Genomic DNA, 18,109 nt, shown 5'->3' with positions numbered 1-18,109 from the left:
TAACTGCAGCTCTGGAATAAATGTAGGTGGTTATTTACTAAAGAACTTGCCAATCAGCTTTGGCCTTACATTTTACTGGCTGTGTTTGAAAAATTACAGGCAGGAGCCGATTGGTTCTCTCACAATTGTATCTCACTCCAAGCTTTGATAAATAGCCCCCTAAAGCTGCCCATACATTAGTGTGCCTCGCAAACGAGCAATGTTGCTAGCGATTTACCTTGAACTCCCGGGCAGCTCCTGGACAAACGATATTGTTAGGTCAGACAATGGCCTAACGATATATTGGACGATCTGCCATCCATTACTTGCATACCGCTACCGAGATTGCCAGATCTTACATGCATTCAGTAAGATCTGAATAAACAATAATCGGTACTGCGCACTGGATAATTAGGGAAAACTGCATGATTTCAAACGATTTATCATTCTGATGTATCAAAATCGTGCCATTGGCCCTAAAATCGTCCTGATGTATGGCCAGCTTTAGTCCTAATATTTTGTGTCGCTTCTCATATTCCCCTACTGACTTAATGTAGGAGGGCATCATGGTAAATATTACGTGTTGGTGACAACCAGGATAAAATATAATTTTGAATTTTACTGACTCCTAGGACCCTCCAACCAGGAATTTCTCTGACAGAGTCTCAAATGATCCCAAACCAGCTGGCAAAGGGTGCTGCGACTTATAGTTAATAAGCTGGAGAGCACAAGCTGGCAGCCACAGCTATATACAAAGGGAACTGCTTTGAAAAGACAACTGGGAATCCTGAACAAAATCCTATCAAGTGGAATACGAACCAACATAATAATGCCAACAGTTTCTTGCCAAAAGTAGTGCTAAAAATGGGACATTAACTTTACAATAGTCAAGACAGATACAATTGATACCGAGCATGAATAAGCACAGAACAATAAAACAGAGAACTTGAATGTATTATGGGGTTACAGTGGCAATAACAACAATATAAAACATTTGCAAAATTTACCCACTAGAAAGGCTGGGGCAAAAAGCAAAGAGCTAGCAATAGTTTGGCAAGATAGAGAATGCTCTAGGGCAGGGGTTCTCAAACTCGGTCCTCAGGGCCCCACACAGTGCATGTTTTGCAGGTAACCCAGCAGGTGCACAGGTGTATTAATTACTCACAGACACATGTTAAAAGATCCACAGGTGGAGCTAATTATTTCACTTGCGATTCTGTGAGGAGACCTGCAAAACATGCACCGTGTGGGGTCCTGAGGACCGAGTTTGAGAACCTGTGCTCCAGGGCAAATAGATGCAACAAATAAAAAATATAGACCAAGGATACATAAAAAACAAACAAACATGGTCTGCAGGTGGGAACATATTAAGACGAGGCTGTGTAACTTGTGGCCCAAACATTTCTGCCAACCTCCATCAATTCTGATGTAGTTGACTACGGACGGTGTAATGGTTAGAGTTACTGCCTCACAGCACTGAGGTCCTGGGCTCGTTTCCCACCATGGTCCTAACTATGTGGAGCTTATATAATCTCCCCGTATCTGCGTGGGTTTCCTCCGGATGCTCTGTTTCCTACCACAATCCAAAAATATACCGGTAGGTTAATTGGCTCCCAGCAAAAAATTAACCCATACATCTATAGATTTATCTGTCCAATCTGGCTGGTTGGAATGAAAATCTGGTAATGGATGAGAGCAAATGACAATTACCACCTGCTCCTAAACACTGGAAAACAGACAAAAATGGTCAATCAGACAAATTGGTTATATACATTTGATTTAACCAATTTGTCTGAACAACCTTTTTGTCAGTTTTACGGCATTTAGAAGCAAAATGGTCAACTGTCATATGCTCTCATCCATTACTAGGTTTTCATTCCAATAAGCCAGAATCTTTAGGTGTGTGTGCATGTACATGGGCAGACTAGTTCAGGCTTTTCCAATGTCTGTCCTCAAGGATCACTAACAGTGCAGGTTTTGGTGATGTCCAGGCTTCAGCACACATGGTTAAACCAAAATAACTGAGGTACTAATTAAGTCATCTGTGCTCAAGCCTGGATATCACTAACACCTGGACTGTTAGTGTGCCTTGAGGGCAGAGGTTGGGAAAGCCTGGATTAGATGGACCAATCTGCTGTCAAATTCTGTTTCTATAACATGGGAAACCATAGTGATAGCATACCCCAATCCTACCCCTGTAAAAACCTGCAAAGCACGGCAATATGACATTTAACACATTTACTGGAAAGTAGCTCAGGATGAAACGGTTAGATGAATATACGGGTTGGGGTCAGGAGACCGGCAGACAGCATACAGACACCGGGATCCTGGCCGCCAGAATGCCAGCAGGGTGGCGAGTGCAACGAAGCCCTTTGCAGGCTCTATGGGTGTTGTGGCCAGGTTCCCAGCGTCGGTATGCTGACCACCGGGATCATAACTGCATCCCGAATATACAGAGGAAGAAGAATCCCATTTAAAAAGTTGTGCAGAGTTAGATGAGCATGATATAAACAATGTTGTCTGTGCTGGGTGCAACAGGTTATTTTTAATTTAAAATAGTTTTCATTGAATAAAAGGAGATAGGATAAACATTAAGATAAAGAGGCATTCCAGCACATATAACATGACAATACATGGGAACTTCCAGAAGTGTTTAAACGATGCAGTTAGTATTGCTTTAAAAAAATGTGTATTATGCCTGGATAGAATCAATATAACACTGATTGTATAATATTAGTTAAAGAAAAAAGGGAGGGAAGGGAAGAACAAGTGGTGAGAACGGTAGAAAAGAGGTGATAAGGAAAGGCAGAGAGGTAGGAGGGATAACTAATGGACGGGTGAAAGAACAAATGTACGGCCTAATTAGGAGGAGGACAGTGTGGCTGGAGACAAACAATTTACATATTAGATCACGGCTCAACAATTCCCAGGGGATAGATTGCCATGGAGATCAGATTCTGCTGCCTGGCGAACAGATTATGCAGGGAGGGAGGAAACATCAGCCCCAACGGAGATTCGTGGGCGTGCCTGTATTGTGGCGGCAAATTCACGCACAGGAGTACATGTGCTGAGTGCCCTCCCGGCCTGTGCTGACTGCTGTAGCGGTCTGTTCTGTAGCTGCACAGTAATGTGGGCGCAGTGGGCAAGGGGGGAGTTGGTCGGGCGGGAGTGTTTCAGGTTTTTTGGGATGGTGGTCTGGTTCCCACACTTTCATCCTGGCTGGGGAAGGGGGGTGGGGCGTAATAGGAATGAGGGAAGTCCCCATAAAGACCAGCCCAGTAACCAGGCAAGGACCGCTGAAATGGGCTGCAATTAGAATTGTAGCATAAAAAATAAAAATAAAAAAGGCAATGTATGCTTACGTTTTTAATCGCTGCCCTTTAGATCGACAAACACTTCTTGGAATAAAGAGCAACAATTTTACCAATACTTCACACATAACTGTATAACTGTAATGCAGTAAGTAGACCACTAGTATGAACGTGATCCCAATGAGTTATTATCAGGCAAAAACTGTTTGTTCATCATTTTCAGCTCAGGATGTTTAAGAACCATGGCTGCAATAGAGATTTCTCTACAACTCCAGATAGCTTCCCAGCAAGGGATCATACAGATGTGTCCACCCTCTTACATCCTTGCTGCAGTCACGCTAAACAGCCCTTCAAGTCGCGCCATGGCGTGGCGTGACTCCTTAGCAGCAAGCATCTTTTTTTTGTGATTCTTTTCATCGTAAATGCGTCTTACGCGCACTGTAATGGGATAGGATGCACAAGCAGCTTCTGCGGATTAAAATGATATGCAGCATGCCTATAGGCTGTGTGTGATTGAGGCTGTATCTGCAACCGGAATGCCACGTTGCAGTGGTTTCCAGGAAAACACTGTAGCATGGCATTTTGTATACCAATGCATTCGCAGTCACACACAGAATACAGGCATGCTGCATATCATTTTAATCAGCAGAAGTAGAACATACACTTACCCTCAAATAACACCATAAAGCCCTGTTTAACGAGCCACAGACTTTACAGCGCAAAATCATTAAGCCTAAGAACCTAGTACAATATAAGTGATCCGAGAACCAAAACTGAAGCAAAAGTAGCACATTGGAGAAAAAAGTGCACAATCTAGGGCAAAAGACTGGTCTGATACCAGCGGCCTGCTCCATGCATTGAATGCTTTATCTACAATTATATACAGATTCTTTTGTAACAAACTAGTACACTATGGGGGCGATTCAGATGTGATCAGAGGGTGCATCACTGCTGCTTACTCAGAAGCATCAGATCCCTCTGCGACGCCATCGAAGGTCGAGTAACCCATGAGGTTATGCAGACCAGCCACCGCAGCTCCGTCGCTAAGGTCAGGAAATCTCTATTGGAAGACAGAGACCCTTCCCTTGGCACTCACACAAAACCGAGCGACATGCCTCCGTTTTAGCGGAGGCCATCGCTGCCCCCAAACGGCTGCAGACTGTCAATCAATGGATATCTGCAGCTCTGCTACGTCCGATGATGCGGGACCCACGCTGCACATGCACAGAGTACCGAACATCGGTCCATTGCGTCCTACTTCAAATTGCAACCGGACCTGAATCACCTCCAATATGGATGTAATGCAAAATTGAGTAAAAAGAACGTAGCCCGGGGATCTCTACCCGTGGCCATATGGCGCAAAAAGAACAGGCGTATGAGGATACATCTGCAGCATAAAATATTTACAACTTGAATTTCGAACATCGGTTCATTCCCTAGTTCAGGGAAAATGCAGATTTGTGGACCATTTAAAAAATAAACCTAAACTTCAAGCTGCTTTAATAATGCAATTTCATGTATTTACCAGGACAAGAGACAATTAGATAATGGTGCAAGTTCTGGAGAAGCATTATGTCTTTTGCACACTATGTTAGCCCAAAACCCCCAATACAAAAAAAAAAAAGTTAAGATTTTTTTGTTTTGTTATTTAAATAGTTGATCCGGCCTAATGTCTTAGGTTGCACATGACAATCTATTGGAAAAATAAAAATAACAGTGGCTACTGTAATTGTAATATTTGCATATGGCTGCCCTGTTTCTAATACAAGTAATAAAACACCGACATGTGTTATAAAAACGGTCAAGAGACAATTATCCAGTCTTCTAACAGTGACTGGGATCCCTCAGTGTCATATTCAGCCCAATTAGTTGGCTAATTATTGCAATAAACCCATCCTCATCCTGTTAAGAGGTTATAAATCCTCACTGCTATATTTTAACGGTAGACATTGTCCCCTGGGAGGCTCAGCCAAGTTATCTTTACATTCTGACTATAAATCTGGGAAATAATAAGGCTCTTATCAGCTCTCTCCATCAGATGTACGGCACTGCGTATTACTGCAATGGGAGACGAATGGACTGGGCCACACACAAAAACAGCATCTCAACTCCAGGGCAGCACTAAATAGCTGCATAGATCAACTCAATAGGCACAAACAGTCTTACCTGTCACTCTCTGCAGGACGCAATGACGGCAGGCGGAAGCTTGTGTTTCTGTCCAGTTTGGACTGACTCTTTGTCCTCTTGATAGAGCCTTTAAGACGTTTGCTGAAGAAGCCCTAAGAGGAAAATAGGATGTAGTGAGATACTTGTACATACGGACACTGCGCTACATTGTATTTCTTGTAAGGTGCCAGCTGCAGGACACGATCTGACCGCTGCTCTTTTCTCAATATCTCAGCTTTGATAGATTAATGATCAGGATGTTCTCCAACGGATGCAGTGCAATAAAAATGTCCTGGATGAGGAAATCTGTCATTAACAGGAGTTACTTAGGTTACAGGGGAGCCTCAAGCATGAAGTTTTATTAGAGCTGATAGCTGCAATTGAGAAAATGAAATTCTAGCAAATGTGGTTTCATTATTTCATTATAAAGTATATATTTATGTCAGATGGACAATCAACTGTCAGCACTACGTATGTAATAAACGGATCTTATTTAGGGAGAGATTTATTAAAGCTTTGAGCGAGATGAAGTACTAACAAATCAGCCTCTGTCATTTTACAAGCTCTGGGAAAAATGACAGAAGGTGGTTTCTCTCTCACCGAGCTTTGATAAATATCCCACCAGGTTTTACATTATTTGCCATTTTGATCGTCAAACACAGATACCTTTAGACTAGCAGGACATCGTACTTCAAAAATAAATAAATAAATATATATATATATATATATATATATATATACATAGAAACTTGAAACGTACCTGATATATATACCAGAAGCGTCACTGGGTGTGGCGCACTCTGTATTATCACTCCCCCCCCCCCCGTGGGAGTCGCAGGTGCCCGAAAAGGGGTGTGGCCTAATAAAAAGGGGCATTGCCTCACATATCTTTTTTTTCTTCGCTCCGGGGGCATGTCCAGCTACCCCGAAGATGCTGGCTGCCCCCGGAGACTGCTCAGCCGGCTCTTATCTGTGACAGGAGCCAAGTGCTGCAGGGGTTCATCTCACTGCAGCACTCGGCTCCTGTCACTACAGAAGAGCTGGCACTTTGGTGTCACTCCATCCGAGGGGGACACCAAGGTGCGGCCCGCACCCCCCTTCTGACACCACTGATATATACACATACTTGAAATATATATTTTATTTAAATAAAAGTTAGATATATAAAAATGGGAGGACAAAGATTTTGCTTGTAGCTATTTAAAATGATGCATATACTGTAAATACTGTACGTACATAAAAAAATTTACATTCGAAAAAATTATGAAATTTATGAAAAGTTATAAGAAGCAGCAACAACATAAAAAGTAATCTGGAGGTAGCTGATCTGTAATGCAGGAGGTCAATAGGGAATGCCCAATGCGTTTAGTCTATGCAGACTTAATCAAGGGGCCCCTAATTTTACTTGGGCTATCTGATCCACTTTTTAACCTATTTTCTATTACCTCAATATTTTCTTGCTATAGACCTGACACAACCAGTCGCTGATACCTCTATTCAGCTGTTTTATGTTCCATTTGCACAGCAACCTACCATTGATGCACATTTAGAGGTTAGCTGACGCCCTTAAATTTAGGGAGTGTCTATCCAATAGACTAATTTTAATAACCCATACTGCTGCTAGAAGACACCTCACAAGTGGCGCTGTACCTCCTCCATATATAATACTGAACTGAAAAACTATACAAAAAAATATTAATAAAAAATAAAGTTTTAAATAAACTGCTGTTCCAGCTACTCCTTTTAAAATCTGATATTTTACAGAATAAATGTGGATTCCATTTAAAACCCTCTAAGTAGAGCAACACAACTTGACTGCAACCACTGTATGTATAGATGCGTCCATACTCCTCTAGCCTCCATACGTAATGAGTCGTGGCACACATGGCCCATGAGTGTCGCCAGCTCTGAGCGTCTTTTTTCCCTAAAAATGAATCTTATTTGCATCACTGTGCAAATAAGACGCACAAGCAGACTTTGCGGATTAAGATATGCAACATGCCTATATTCTGTGTGCGACTGCGGCTGTATCTGCATACCAAATGCTGCGCTACAGTGTTTTCCAGGAATAAGATGCATTTTCAGGGGGAAAAAAGCATGAAAAGACGCTCAGCATTAGTAAACGCACTCACAACTAGGAGTGACTTGAAGGACTGTTTAACGTGACTGCAGAATCAATGAGGGAGGACACAGCTGCAGGTTACAGGTACACTTTAAAGTTCCACTGCCAACTAGGTGAATATACATTTACGTTTAGCGCTTTGAAATAACAGTGTGCATCAATCATAAGCAGAAATGGCGCTTTAAGCCAATGTCATCCCTGTTTGAACCATGTAATAAGTTGGCCACACATCTGAAAGTCATTTTCAAGTATTACAATTACTGTCCACACAAATCATCTGGACCACATTTCTATTAATAAAAAATAAAAAATTCTGCTATTGTTCTTCTAAAGGTACCATAACAAGACAATGCCAATTAAAATAACCCTTTAACAATGCTTCTAGCAATCTGGGAGAATACGCTCAATTGGGCTTCCATAAGCAATCTCACGCACAATATGCCTTTGCGTTTGCCTATCATAACACGGATACGCAGTCAATTAAAATGATTGTGAAATACATGGGAAGTCTATGAGCAACAGTTCTGGTGAAATCGGTTGTAAAAGTATTAATTATATCCTTATAATGCAGATCAGTGCATTAAGTCTTTCCTTACAACTATCTCAATCGATTGACCGTTCCGGCATCCGAAGAGTGTGGGGTTTTTATTTTTTTTATACATATTTGGACATTTTTTCCCTTTCATCAGCACTTATTTTGCTGCATTATACTGCTCACATTTTTAATAATGTGCCCAAACACATTCGAGGGGTAAACAAATCTAATAACTATCACAAACTCACCTAACGCTTGGAGACAAATATGAGACATTAATAATCCTTTCTTTAGTCTAACTCCATATATAAAATCTTGCAAATTGGCACATTTGGGAGGAATTTAGTTGTTTTTGGGCATGGGTTCCCGACTGCGTTATTCAATTGTTTTGTAAGTGCCATAATACCCGTGCCTATTACCTGTGCAAAGTATTGGGCATGCTGCCGTAAACGGCAGATTGAGTGACCAAAAGCCAACCTTTTTTATGCAGACCACCCTCAGGAGGTAGCAAGCAGAAATAATGGGTGCCCGCGGCACTTACACCCAAAATAATTGAATAGCTCCCACCCGCTGCCCATTACTTACAGACGTCCAAAAACAAGTGAATTCCCCCTTGGTATAGTAAATTCACAGGTTTGGGTATGAGAAACCGGTGGTAACATGACCTACCGTGGTATCCAGACAGTGAGAATTCCGACACCGGACGGGGGTAAGTATTTTACCCTTCCCCTCATCCTCTTGGGGTGTCGGCCATGTACACCCCCCTCCCCCCCCCCACAAAAAGCCAAACCCTTTCTCCTTCCTAGTGCTTAACCCTAACCCAAACTCCCCCAGGCCATAACCACCACCCTGATACTCACTTTCAGGTTACCGGCTGTTGGTTTCCCGGGGTCAGTCTCCTGAGGGGTGTCGGGATTCCAGCGTCTGTCACATGACCACCAGCATCCCAACTCACATACTGAAGAATTAACATTTCATACTGTTAAAAGCAAACTAAAATATTGATGTTACAAGAATAATAATTTAATAGCCTACTAAACGTTATTTCAAAAGTTCCAGCAATAGGAAAACTTGACAGATCTCAGGAAATTACTGGAAGATTTTTTAACTGGAGTTTGATGGTAAAGGTAATTTGTTACAGTACTGGCACAAAATGGGGATATCCCAGCACAGGAATCATTGAAAGCAGCAGCTTATTATATTAACGGGATATCGATTCAAAATGGTGGGTAGGCGGCTGAGGGTAGAAGCATCTTAATGCATGAACAGACTGGTGCAGAATAATTACATCATATCCATGCGGAGCTGGGAATCACAGACTATAATTTAATGGAAGTAATGTGAAACCAGGCAAGAGAGATGGAAATACTCCTGCCAAATAAAGCAATGTTATCTGTGAAGCAGAGGCAGGCACCCTGCGTCTCTCCAACTAATGCAGAACTTAGTCAGCAGAAGGGTACTAGAAAGTTAGGTGTTCCCACCTTCTCTACTCGAGTCATTTATTATGTCTCTGTGGCAGGTCCTTTCTTTTTAAACTCAGGTAATTCAAAGTTTATAGTCAAACATATCCCCATTCCATCTGACTAAGTAAGGTTCTGTTGCTCATTGCTCAGGTGTGTAACTTGCTAATCCGACTGTTTTGCATACACAGGGGTCTATTCATGAAGCTGTGAAAAGTGTGGAGAAGTGAGCCAGTGGAGAAGTTGGCCATGGCAACCAATCAGCACTGAAGTAACATTTATAATTTGCATACTATACAATTGTACGGAGCAGCTGATTGGTTGCCATGGGCAAGATCTCCACAGGCTCACTTCTCCACTCTTTTCACTGCTTCATGAATAGACCCCTAAGTAGCCAGGCCAGCATTCTTACCATGACCACCACACTCCAGGTCAGAGTGCTAGATCTGTGCGCATTACTTTCAGGCAGCAGGAGTAAATTGTGGTGCAGATTATACATCCCACCCCCCTACCATGAGGTTTGCACAAATTGTACTAAACATTCAAAGCCACAGGCAAATGCATTAACATATTTAAACACCATAATGAGAACATTAACTAAATATGCTGGTCTGAAGTTTTTTTCTTTATAGGTAACAGTAAAATTAAATTAACTGCTCCATCTTTCTTTTAGTAGTGGAAGTAATAACAATTTTATCATATTATAAACCCAATAGTTCTTGTAGGAGTGTGCGGCGTGCTGCGATTGTGCTCGTTAAGGCGCCGTGCCCATGGTAACTCAACCTCTCAGGACAGTGGTCCTGCAGCGGGAGAGTGGCTCTGACGCCTTACAGAGGCCGGTGACCATCCCCGTCCCCCCTAACTCCCACGGTACAGGTATGCTGTTGCCCAAGCAGCATATTGAAAATAACAAGGTTTTAAAATAAAGAAAACTCTCTGGAGCTTCAGAGTATGCATCCTCTCCTGAGGGCACATTCTTCTAAACTCCATCGTACTAAGTGACCCCAGTATCCCTTATGGATGCTAGAGGAAGTACACTGGGGCAGATGTATTAGCCTGGAGAAGGCATAAGGAAGTGATAAACCAGTGATAAGTGCAAGGTGATAAACACACCAGACAATCAGCTACTAACTGTTCATTTACATACTGTAGCTGATTGGCTGGTGCGTGTATCACCTTTCACTTATCACTGGTTTATCTCTTCCTTATGCCTTCTCCAGGTTAATACGTCTGCCCCACTATTTTTAATGGGATGCGTTTGGCATCCTGGCGGTCCGGATAAAGCATTACACATGATTCATGTAATGGGGCTGTACAGAAAAGCTCTGTGTATCCTATGGACAGCGGCAGATACAAAAAGCCTATAGGAAGACCATCTCTCTAACTACCTTCGCCATGTTCCCCTACCTATGAATACAACTCCCTATCAATACTGTAGAGAGGAGTATGTTATAAGGAATTTATTCAGGAGCAGAGGAGTTTGGGAGGAAGCAGAATCTGCTCTTTGTATTGTACCCGAATAGAGGCCATCTACAAAATTCACACGGCAAATTTACTGGTTTTCATACAATGATCCACCAGGCGCACATCAATATACATGCACTGGCAGAATGGCATATCCAGTGGCTGCGACCGCAATTTAACTGCGGTCACAGCAACTGTGGACGACCCCCTGTAGCTGCAGTTTGGCTGCTGCCATTTTATTTTCATCGGAGTAGCTGCGTGTGATGCCCCGCAGCTACCCCACAAACGCAGCCGACCTAACCCATTTTCCCTGCGCCGCTCCCGAAACGCAAGGTCGCCACCCCCAGCCCACCCTGCCAACGCCTCTGCCTGTCAATCATGCAGAAGCGTTCACAGCCAATGTGATCAGATCGCAGTGTCTGGCCGTGCACGCGCAGGACGGGACCTGTGCATGCACACTGGCGCCAGGAAAGGGGTTATTGCGGACCTGAATAACCCCCTAAGGGGTCTATTCATGAAGCAGTGAAAAGTATGGAGAACTGAGCCAGTGGAGAAGATGTCCATGGTGACCAATCAGTATTCAGGTAACATTTATAAAGTGCATTCTATAAAATTATACGTAGAAGCTGATTGGTTGCCATGGGCAACTTCTCCACTGGCTCACTTCTCCACACTTTTCACTGCTTCATGAATAGACCCCTAAATTTGCAGTTAGCGTCCCTCTAATTTGCATCAGACACCAACAAAAGGTGAAGGAAGCCAGTTTGTGGACTGGCTATGCTACATTCAGCTCCAATACATTTGTCAGTTGAATAAAGTACTGTACCAAAAATGTCCCCAACATGACATGAACACTGCACACGAGCATATGAACATAACTGAGGAACTCACATTAAATAATTCTGAATTCATAGTAGTTATCAAATGATATAAGATCCAACAGCTACTGTAGTTCACTGGCAAATGCCTGGCAACAAATAATAAAGAAACAGTACATGGAAACAAGGAGGCATTGCCCATTAAAATGTACACATACTGCAGATAGTGCTTCGGTAAAGAATCTTTCATTGGATCAAAGTATAGAACCATTAGACCCAGGCTACATTTCTGCTGAATACAAATACTTTCAGTATTTAGCATTTTGCGGGTGCATTATGTAGCACTCTGACTGGTATATCCCCTAATGCATTCTGGCCAAATGCCATAAGAAATTGCCTTAAATCCATGAAATTGAGCTGCTACCCTCTGCTGATGTCAGATGATTAGCTATGCGCGCTGGTCAGGCAGAGGGATGTGACAACAGCCAGCCAGCTTTCATTTTACAGCAACAACTTGTCATTCAAACTGGCTGTAGGGTCCCTGGGAAGCAATTAAATCTGTAATGTAAGCATATGCCAAGCCCAATTGCCAAAGATTTAGCAAGTCATATCCCCAAGCAGGATCTAATCTTCCCTTTAGAGCAGTGCAGAGAAACACTGCGAACGAATTTTGAGGATAATACAAATGCGCCCTACACCAGCCCTGTGTATGTAAAGGTCTTTAGCTTTTGACAAGAAACACTGTAGAGAAGTTGGATCCCTTTCATTTGTATTTAAGATTTCGTATTACATACTGTATAAATGGAATACATATGTATTCCCGGTGGACGGGATGCCGGCTGTCAGTATCCCGACAGCAGCATCCCGCCCGCCAGAATGCCGGCAGCGGGTCGAGCACTACGAGACCCCCTGCGAGTTCACTGCGTTCGCCATGCTGCAGGCGCGGTGGCTCACCACAGGATCTATTCCCACTAGAACAGATCTATTCCCACTCGTGGACACCTAGGAGTGGGAATAGCCCCTGTGAGCCAGTATTCCGGCTTGCGGCATTCCGGCGTCGGTATCCTGACCGCCGGGATCCCGACAGCTGGTAAACTGATTGCCTCCCATATAAAAGCACACCTCATGAATTTGGATGATTGCAGAAAATGCCCCATTCTGGCACCTGTACTGGTCCCAATATCACACTGCCAGGTTAAATGTGAAAAAAATGCCAGAGCTGTGTACAAGACTGGAGGGTGAGTTTACAATCAAAAGTAATTGATAATCTGCAAACCTACTGTATGTGCCCAGAATCTAAGTGCACTTGCACAAACTAAAGTGCAAATTGGGGCCAAGTTCGCATTTGTGCTGTGGATTGTCTCTTGCTTTTTGTACATGACCTAGTAGCAGCCTTTTTGTGGGATGCACCGGCCTTGCGATGCAGCCTATCAATTCATAAGGAACTAGTGACATCACTAAGGTGCAGCCACTAAGCAGCTGCCTCCTGTACTGTGCGTGTGTGTAGGAAACATAGCATTTGACGGCAGATAAGACCCTTTTGGCCCATCTAATCTGCCCATGTACATACACACACTAACACATTACGGTTATTTATTTTTTGTTGGGAGCCAATTAACCTACTAGTCATTTTAGGAGTATGGGAGGATACTGGAGTAGCTGGAGGAAACCCATGCAAACATGGGGAGAAAATACAAACTCCTCACATTTCGGGACATGGTGGGAATCGAACCCATGACCTCAGTGTTGCCTACCATTACACCATCCGTACTACTCTATTTAGTTCAAAAGACATCATACTAAAATGTACCAATTTTAATAAAGCCATAATACACATCACTTGCGGCTGGGCAGTGGCTAATTAAGATGAATGTGCGAGTCAGGATCCAGCATTCTACAGTACCTTGTGTGTTACTACTACGCAACTAGGCCCTAGAACACTCTGCCAGGAGAGGTGGTACAGCAATCTTTGTGCAAACAAGCAAACAGTAGTGCTTATATGTAAAATGCAAGCATACATAGGTCCTGCAGTCAGATGTATTAGTAAATCGCACGATGCAGTCGGTTTACAAGTACACAGCCATATTGTGAACTTCCAGTATAGTACAGCTCAGCACTCACAGGGTGAGAGCTAGGATCAGCAGCGGCTGGAGCATCTCAGCAGGTTTTTCCTGACCTTCACTTTTGCTGACTGTGTTGGCTTTTGTTACACTTACCCAGACCAGAAGATCTAGCGGCAGACGGCATTCCCTCACATCCAATTCCATTCACTGCTAGACAAAAGCAGGTCCTTGCTGCATCAGTATTAACACTACCAGGAGCATCAAGCTGCACCTAATGTGCCATCATAATGCTGTAGTGATTCTTAATCAGATTGGGCACTGATGGTTATTACTCGCACAGAGCCCTGACATCCTACTCCCTCAATACAACTGCTGAACTGTGCTAATTATGCAAGCCTGTTTAACCCTTCAACTGCCTGCACAAAGTTATCACATTTATATCATCTGATCGCACAACACATACTGTACTGAACCAAGCCGGAAGAACTGCAAAACACTACATTGCCATTAAAAAAGTTTGGGATTCTGCAGAACTGTTAAATACATATATACTGTAGGCGCCACCTGTGCCGTCTGCCTGCTGTCCTGTACAGTTGGGGTAAGGAGACATGAATTCTACACAAACCATCAGATTGAACTTACAGAGACTTTAAATGGGGAGCTGTTTGCAGGATCCATGGAATTGGCCTTGTCAGATGTACTGGTCCCCGAAATACTTCTCCTTCGTGGTGACCTCTCGGCTGGCACCTCTGCAGAAGGGACAGAAAAGAAAGATAGGACGTGAGATCAGCAATAAGGATCCATTCTGTAACCAGGACAAGAACGACTGCTTTCTCAACAAAAATAACAATCATCGTTTTGTTTAAGAATCCTGTTTGCAAAGATAATTGGCCTTTAGATTTCACAGATGGATTCCTCAGAGCAGACACAATTACAGGCAGAACTTTATAGACACTGAGACAAACACATTCTGGAGATAGATCTGTGGGAGCGGATTAGAACACAGCAGAACACGTTGAACAGGTGAATTCCACTGAGGAGACGCAGTCATTACAAGAAACACAGTTCAACAGAACTTGCCATTTTCACACAACCTTTACAATGATAAAAGTGCAGTGCAAGAGAGAACACATTTAATTTTCATATAATCAGCCCTATTTTAGATTAACATAATTACAAAGTACAGTATAAATAACAGCACAAAATTAAGTACTTTTTAGTGATAGTATCAAATGAGCTATGAAGCAAATATAAACGAATACTAAAGGTCAGGTGAGCTTTGCAGCAATAAGGGTACTGTATATTTATACGGTTTCCTTTAATAAACAATCTGGAGATTTAAAGGGTACCTGGACAGACACTCAATCTGAGAATGTGCTTCGAAAAACACAACGCAACTTTAAACCCCCCCACATTCCTTGTGTGTACCTTTATCGCAAGTGCTGCCCATTTCCACTTCAAAGGCTGGGCTGAATCCAACTTCTGAGACGCAACAAAGAACCCCACACATGGATGCAGAATTACATGTTATGCAGCTTTCCACTAGCCCCTGGAAACGACGGGACTAATCGCAGAGCCTGTGCAGCCTGGCATATTCCTCTGTCCTCGGGAAACTGCCGCAGCTAAGACGAACAATTCTGGCCTTTTGGCCCAAGGGATCCGTGCTACTTCCAATTCAGAAAGACGCTGGATCTGATCCTTCTGCTCCCCCCCTCCTTTGCCAGTGTGCAGAGAGCAAGGAGATACACACAGACGACTGCAGCTATTCAATCAATTGCTTCAACTGCACATCCTCATTAGATATGAAGCTATTTACAGATGCTGAAGCACTCTGACGTTTAGTAGGAGAAAGTGTCATCGGTGCTCTCCGATCTGTGCAAACAATAAGCACTTACTGAAAAGTGCTGCCAGTCTGTGCCAGTGCAGAACTGTTCTCGCCGAAAGGGCAAATTATTGGTTATCAAGGCACTGGCACATTCTAAAAGATGTAAATAACACACAAGACACTAGGGTGATACTTCACTACTCAACAAGCAATCAACAGTGAACGCACACAGAAAATAAAAATACCTTTTGTGGAGATATCGTTTGGAAAACCAGAGTGGATAATAACAGTAGAAGCACTACAACAAATATAAACATTACGCAAAATTCCAAATCAGCATCAAAGTAAAATAAAACAAAAAACAAGAAAAGCTACAAAACAATTCCCAATGAGAAAACTACTGTTGGGATTTTCAAACTTATTTAAAAGACATAAGAAAAATAGTCTCAGACTACATAATCTTCTTTTCGTCCTTTTTTGGTTTTTAATTTAAACTTGATACCTAAGGTGACGAAACGTTTACACAATTCCAACCATTAAAATAGATTCAACTAGTAACTAGTTTCAGGACAAGAAGAAAGGGAGAGAGGAAAATAAAGACTTATCTAAGTACGAGCGGTGTCCTGGATAAAACCACAACAGTCCTGCACACCCCCCTCTTTAATATTTCACAATAATTCCCTCCTCTGCACAATGACATCTTATGCAGCAGGCAGAGAAAGGACTGCTTGTTAGCAAGAACGTGGAGCACACATTCCTGCATCGAAAGCTTGGCACCTGGGCTCTCCTTCAATCCTATAACAGGTCATTTTTTCCCCTTTCACTTCACAACAATCATCTTGCGTCATTGCTGCATTCTCATTCTACCTCCAAGACGCTTGCCTGCTGAAGTAACACATTCCTGATTCCGTCCGATCAAGGAAAAAAATGGGGAAAGTTGTTGCTTTGTTGAAGAGAGGCTCCATTTCTGTGGAGCCAGGCTGGAAATCTATACCATTTCTGCTCTTCCAAAATTAGGTATCTTTCCCCGGCCACCCCCGGCACGCTGCACACTACTATTGCATTATCACCTGCTGCAAAATCAATGCAGCCCTCCTCTCTCTTCAATGGCTTCTATTTCATGGCTTGTCATCTGCACTCAGTCCAGGGACAGAATAACTGGCAACGGATAAACATGAAAATGAGCTCTAGTAAAAAAAATAAAAATGCTGCATTAAAAAGTACAGTTCCGCTGCTGCAGCATTAGAAGGGGCATTAGTGGTGTTTAACCCTTGCACACAGAGTATGAGCCACAAAATGCACACTGCAGAGATCTGGCAGTTACTAAGTGAGTATATATGGGGGATTTATACCTTACTTTGATGTAGTACAGGCCCGGTCACTGACAGACAGTTTAACCAACAGTATCAGTTTCACAGACCAGAAGAATAACACAAAGTAAAAAAGACTGTTGTAACGGCTTGTTAAAGTGTACCGGTCACAAGTATGGGGAGAATTACAAGTCAACCTGAGAGTTCACTAGTCTATGGAGCCCCACACCTCAGTGACCCCCAGTGAATATATAAGCTGAACTATTAGTTAAGCTCACAAAATGGCTGCCGCCTCCTATCTAAGCAACAGGCACGCTTAGAATATTTCTAAGGCTTCTAAACCTAATGAAAGGTAAACCAAGGAATCCTTCAGTATCTACAAATAAAATGTATGATTTAAAGTTACCAATTCTTGACTAAGGGCAGGATCGTACTGGCCCACAGGGGTACAGGGGGAAACCACCGGTAGGCCCCACTACCTGGGGGGCCCTCCTCCTCTAGGGATCAGGTTCTAGACCGTGCACTTGAATTACATATTATACATATGTTACCTTATGCTACACAGGATTATGATGTATTCTCTACAGTACATTGCTGTTATTAATCTGACACATTATCATGCATGCACTAGCATTAATTACTATATAAATTATCAAGGAGTCCAGACCAGGTACTCTATAATGGTTAGCCAAACCTCTGTGGTGCCTGGTCACACCCCCTTTGGAGGCTGGCCACACCTCTAACAGGGCCGAAACTAGGGGGGGGCTAGGGGGGCAGGCGACCTGGGCGCCAGATTGGAGGGGGCGCCGAGACTCCCTAACACCCGCCGCGGCACTTACTTTTAAACCCCCTTCTCCCGAGTGCCCAGCTCGGGGGGCGGGGTTTCGCGGAATGACGCGATTGCGTTGTGACGTCACGGCGCAAACGCGTCATTCCACGAAACCCCGCCGGAGGAGGGAGAAGGGGGAGCCCGGAGCCGCGCAGACGAGGAGGGAGAGGCGGCTGAAGAGCGGCGAGAACCGCTTCAAATGTAAGTCAGCCCCTCTCCCTTCCTCT

At 43.3% G+C, this 18,109-nt stretch overlaps 1 protein-coding gene across 7 annotated transcripts in view; it reads right to left on the bottom strand.

Moving 5' to 3' along the window:
- The window catches only part of RASAL2 (RAS protein activator like 2), a 544,136-nt gene that overhangs the window by 103,322 nt on the left and 422,705 nt on the right, over nucleotides 1-18,109 (bottom strand). For 6 of the 7 annotated variants that reach the window (XM_063939723.1, XM_063939722.1, XM_063939721.1 and 3 more), the window contains 2 exons: nucleotides 14,561-14,667; nucleotides 5,457-5,569 (listed from right to left, as the gene is read on the bottom strand). In XM_063939723.1, coding sequence (XP_063795793.1) covers nucleotides 5,457-5,569; nucleotides 14,561-14,667 — 220 coding nt within the window. Of the gene's footprint in view, nucleotides 1-5,456; nucleotides 5,570-14,560; nucleotides 14,668-15,346; nucleotides 15,384-18,109 lie in introns of those variants that run through there. The other variant, XM_063939724.1, reaches the window with a different exon arrangement.

This window comes from Pseudophryne corroboree, chromosome 9 (genome assembly GCF_028390025.1).
Source record: "Pseudophryne corroboree isolate aPseCor3 chromosome 9, aPseCor3.hap2, whole genome shotgun sequence".
Taxonomy (NCBI): domain Eukaryota; kingdom Metazoa; phylum Chordata; class Amphibia; order Anura; family Myobatrachidae; genus Pseudophryne; species Pseudophryne corroboree.
This window is presented reverse-complemented; position numbering and strand designations above follow the sequence as displayed.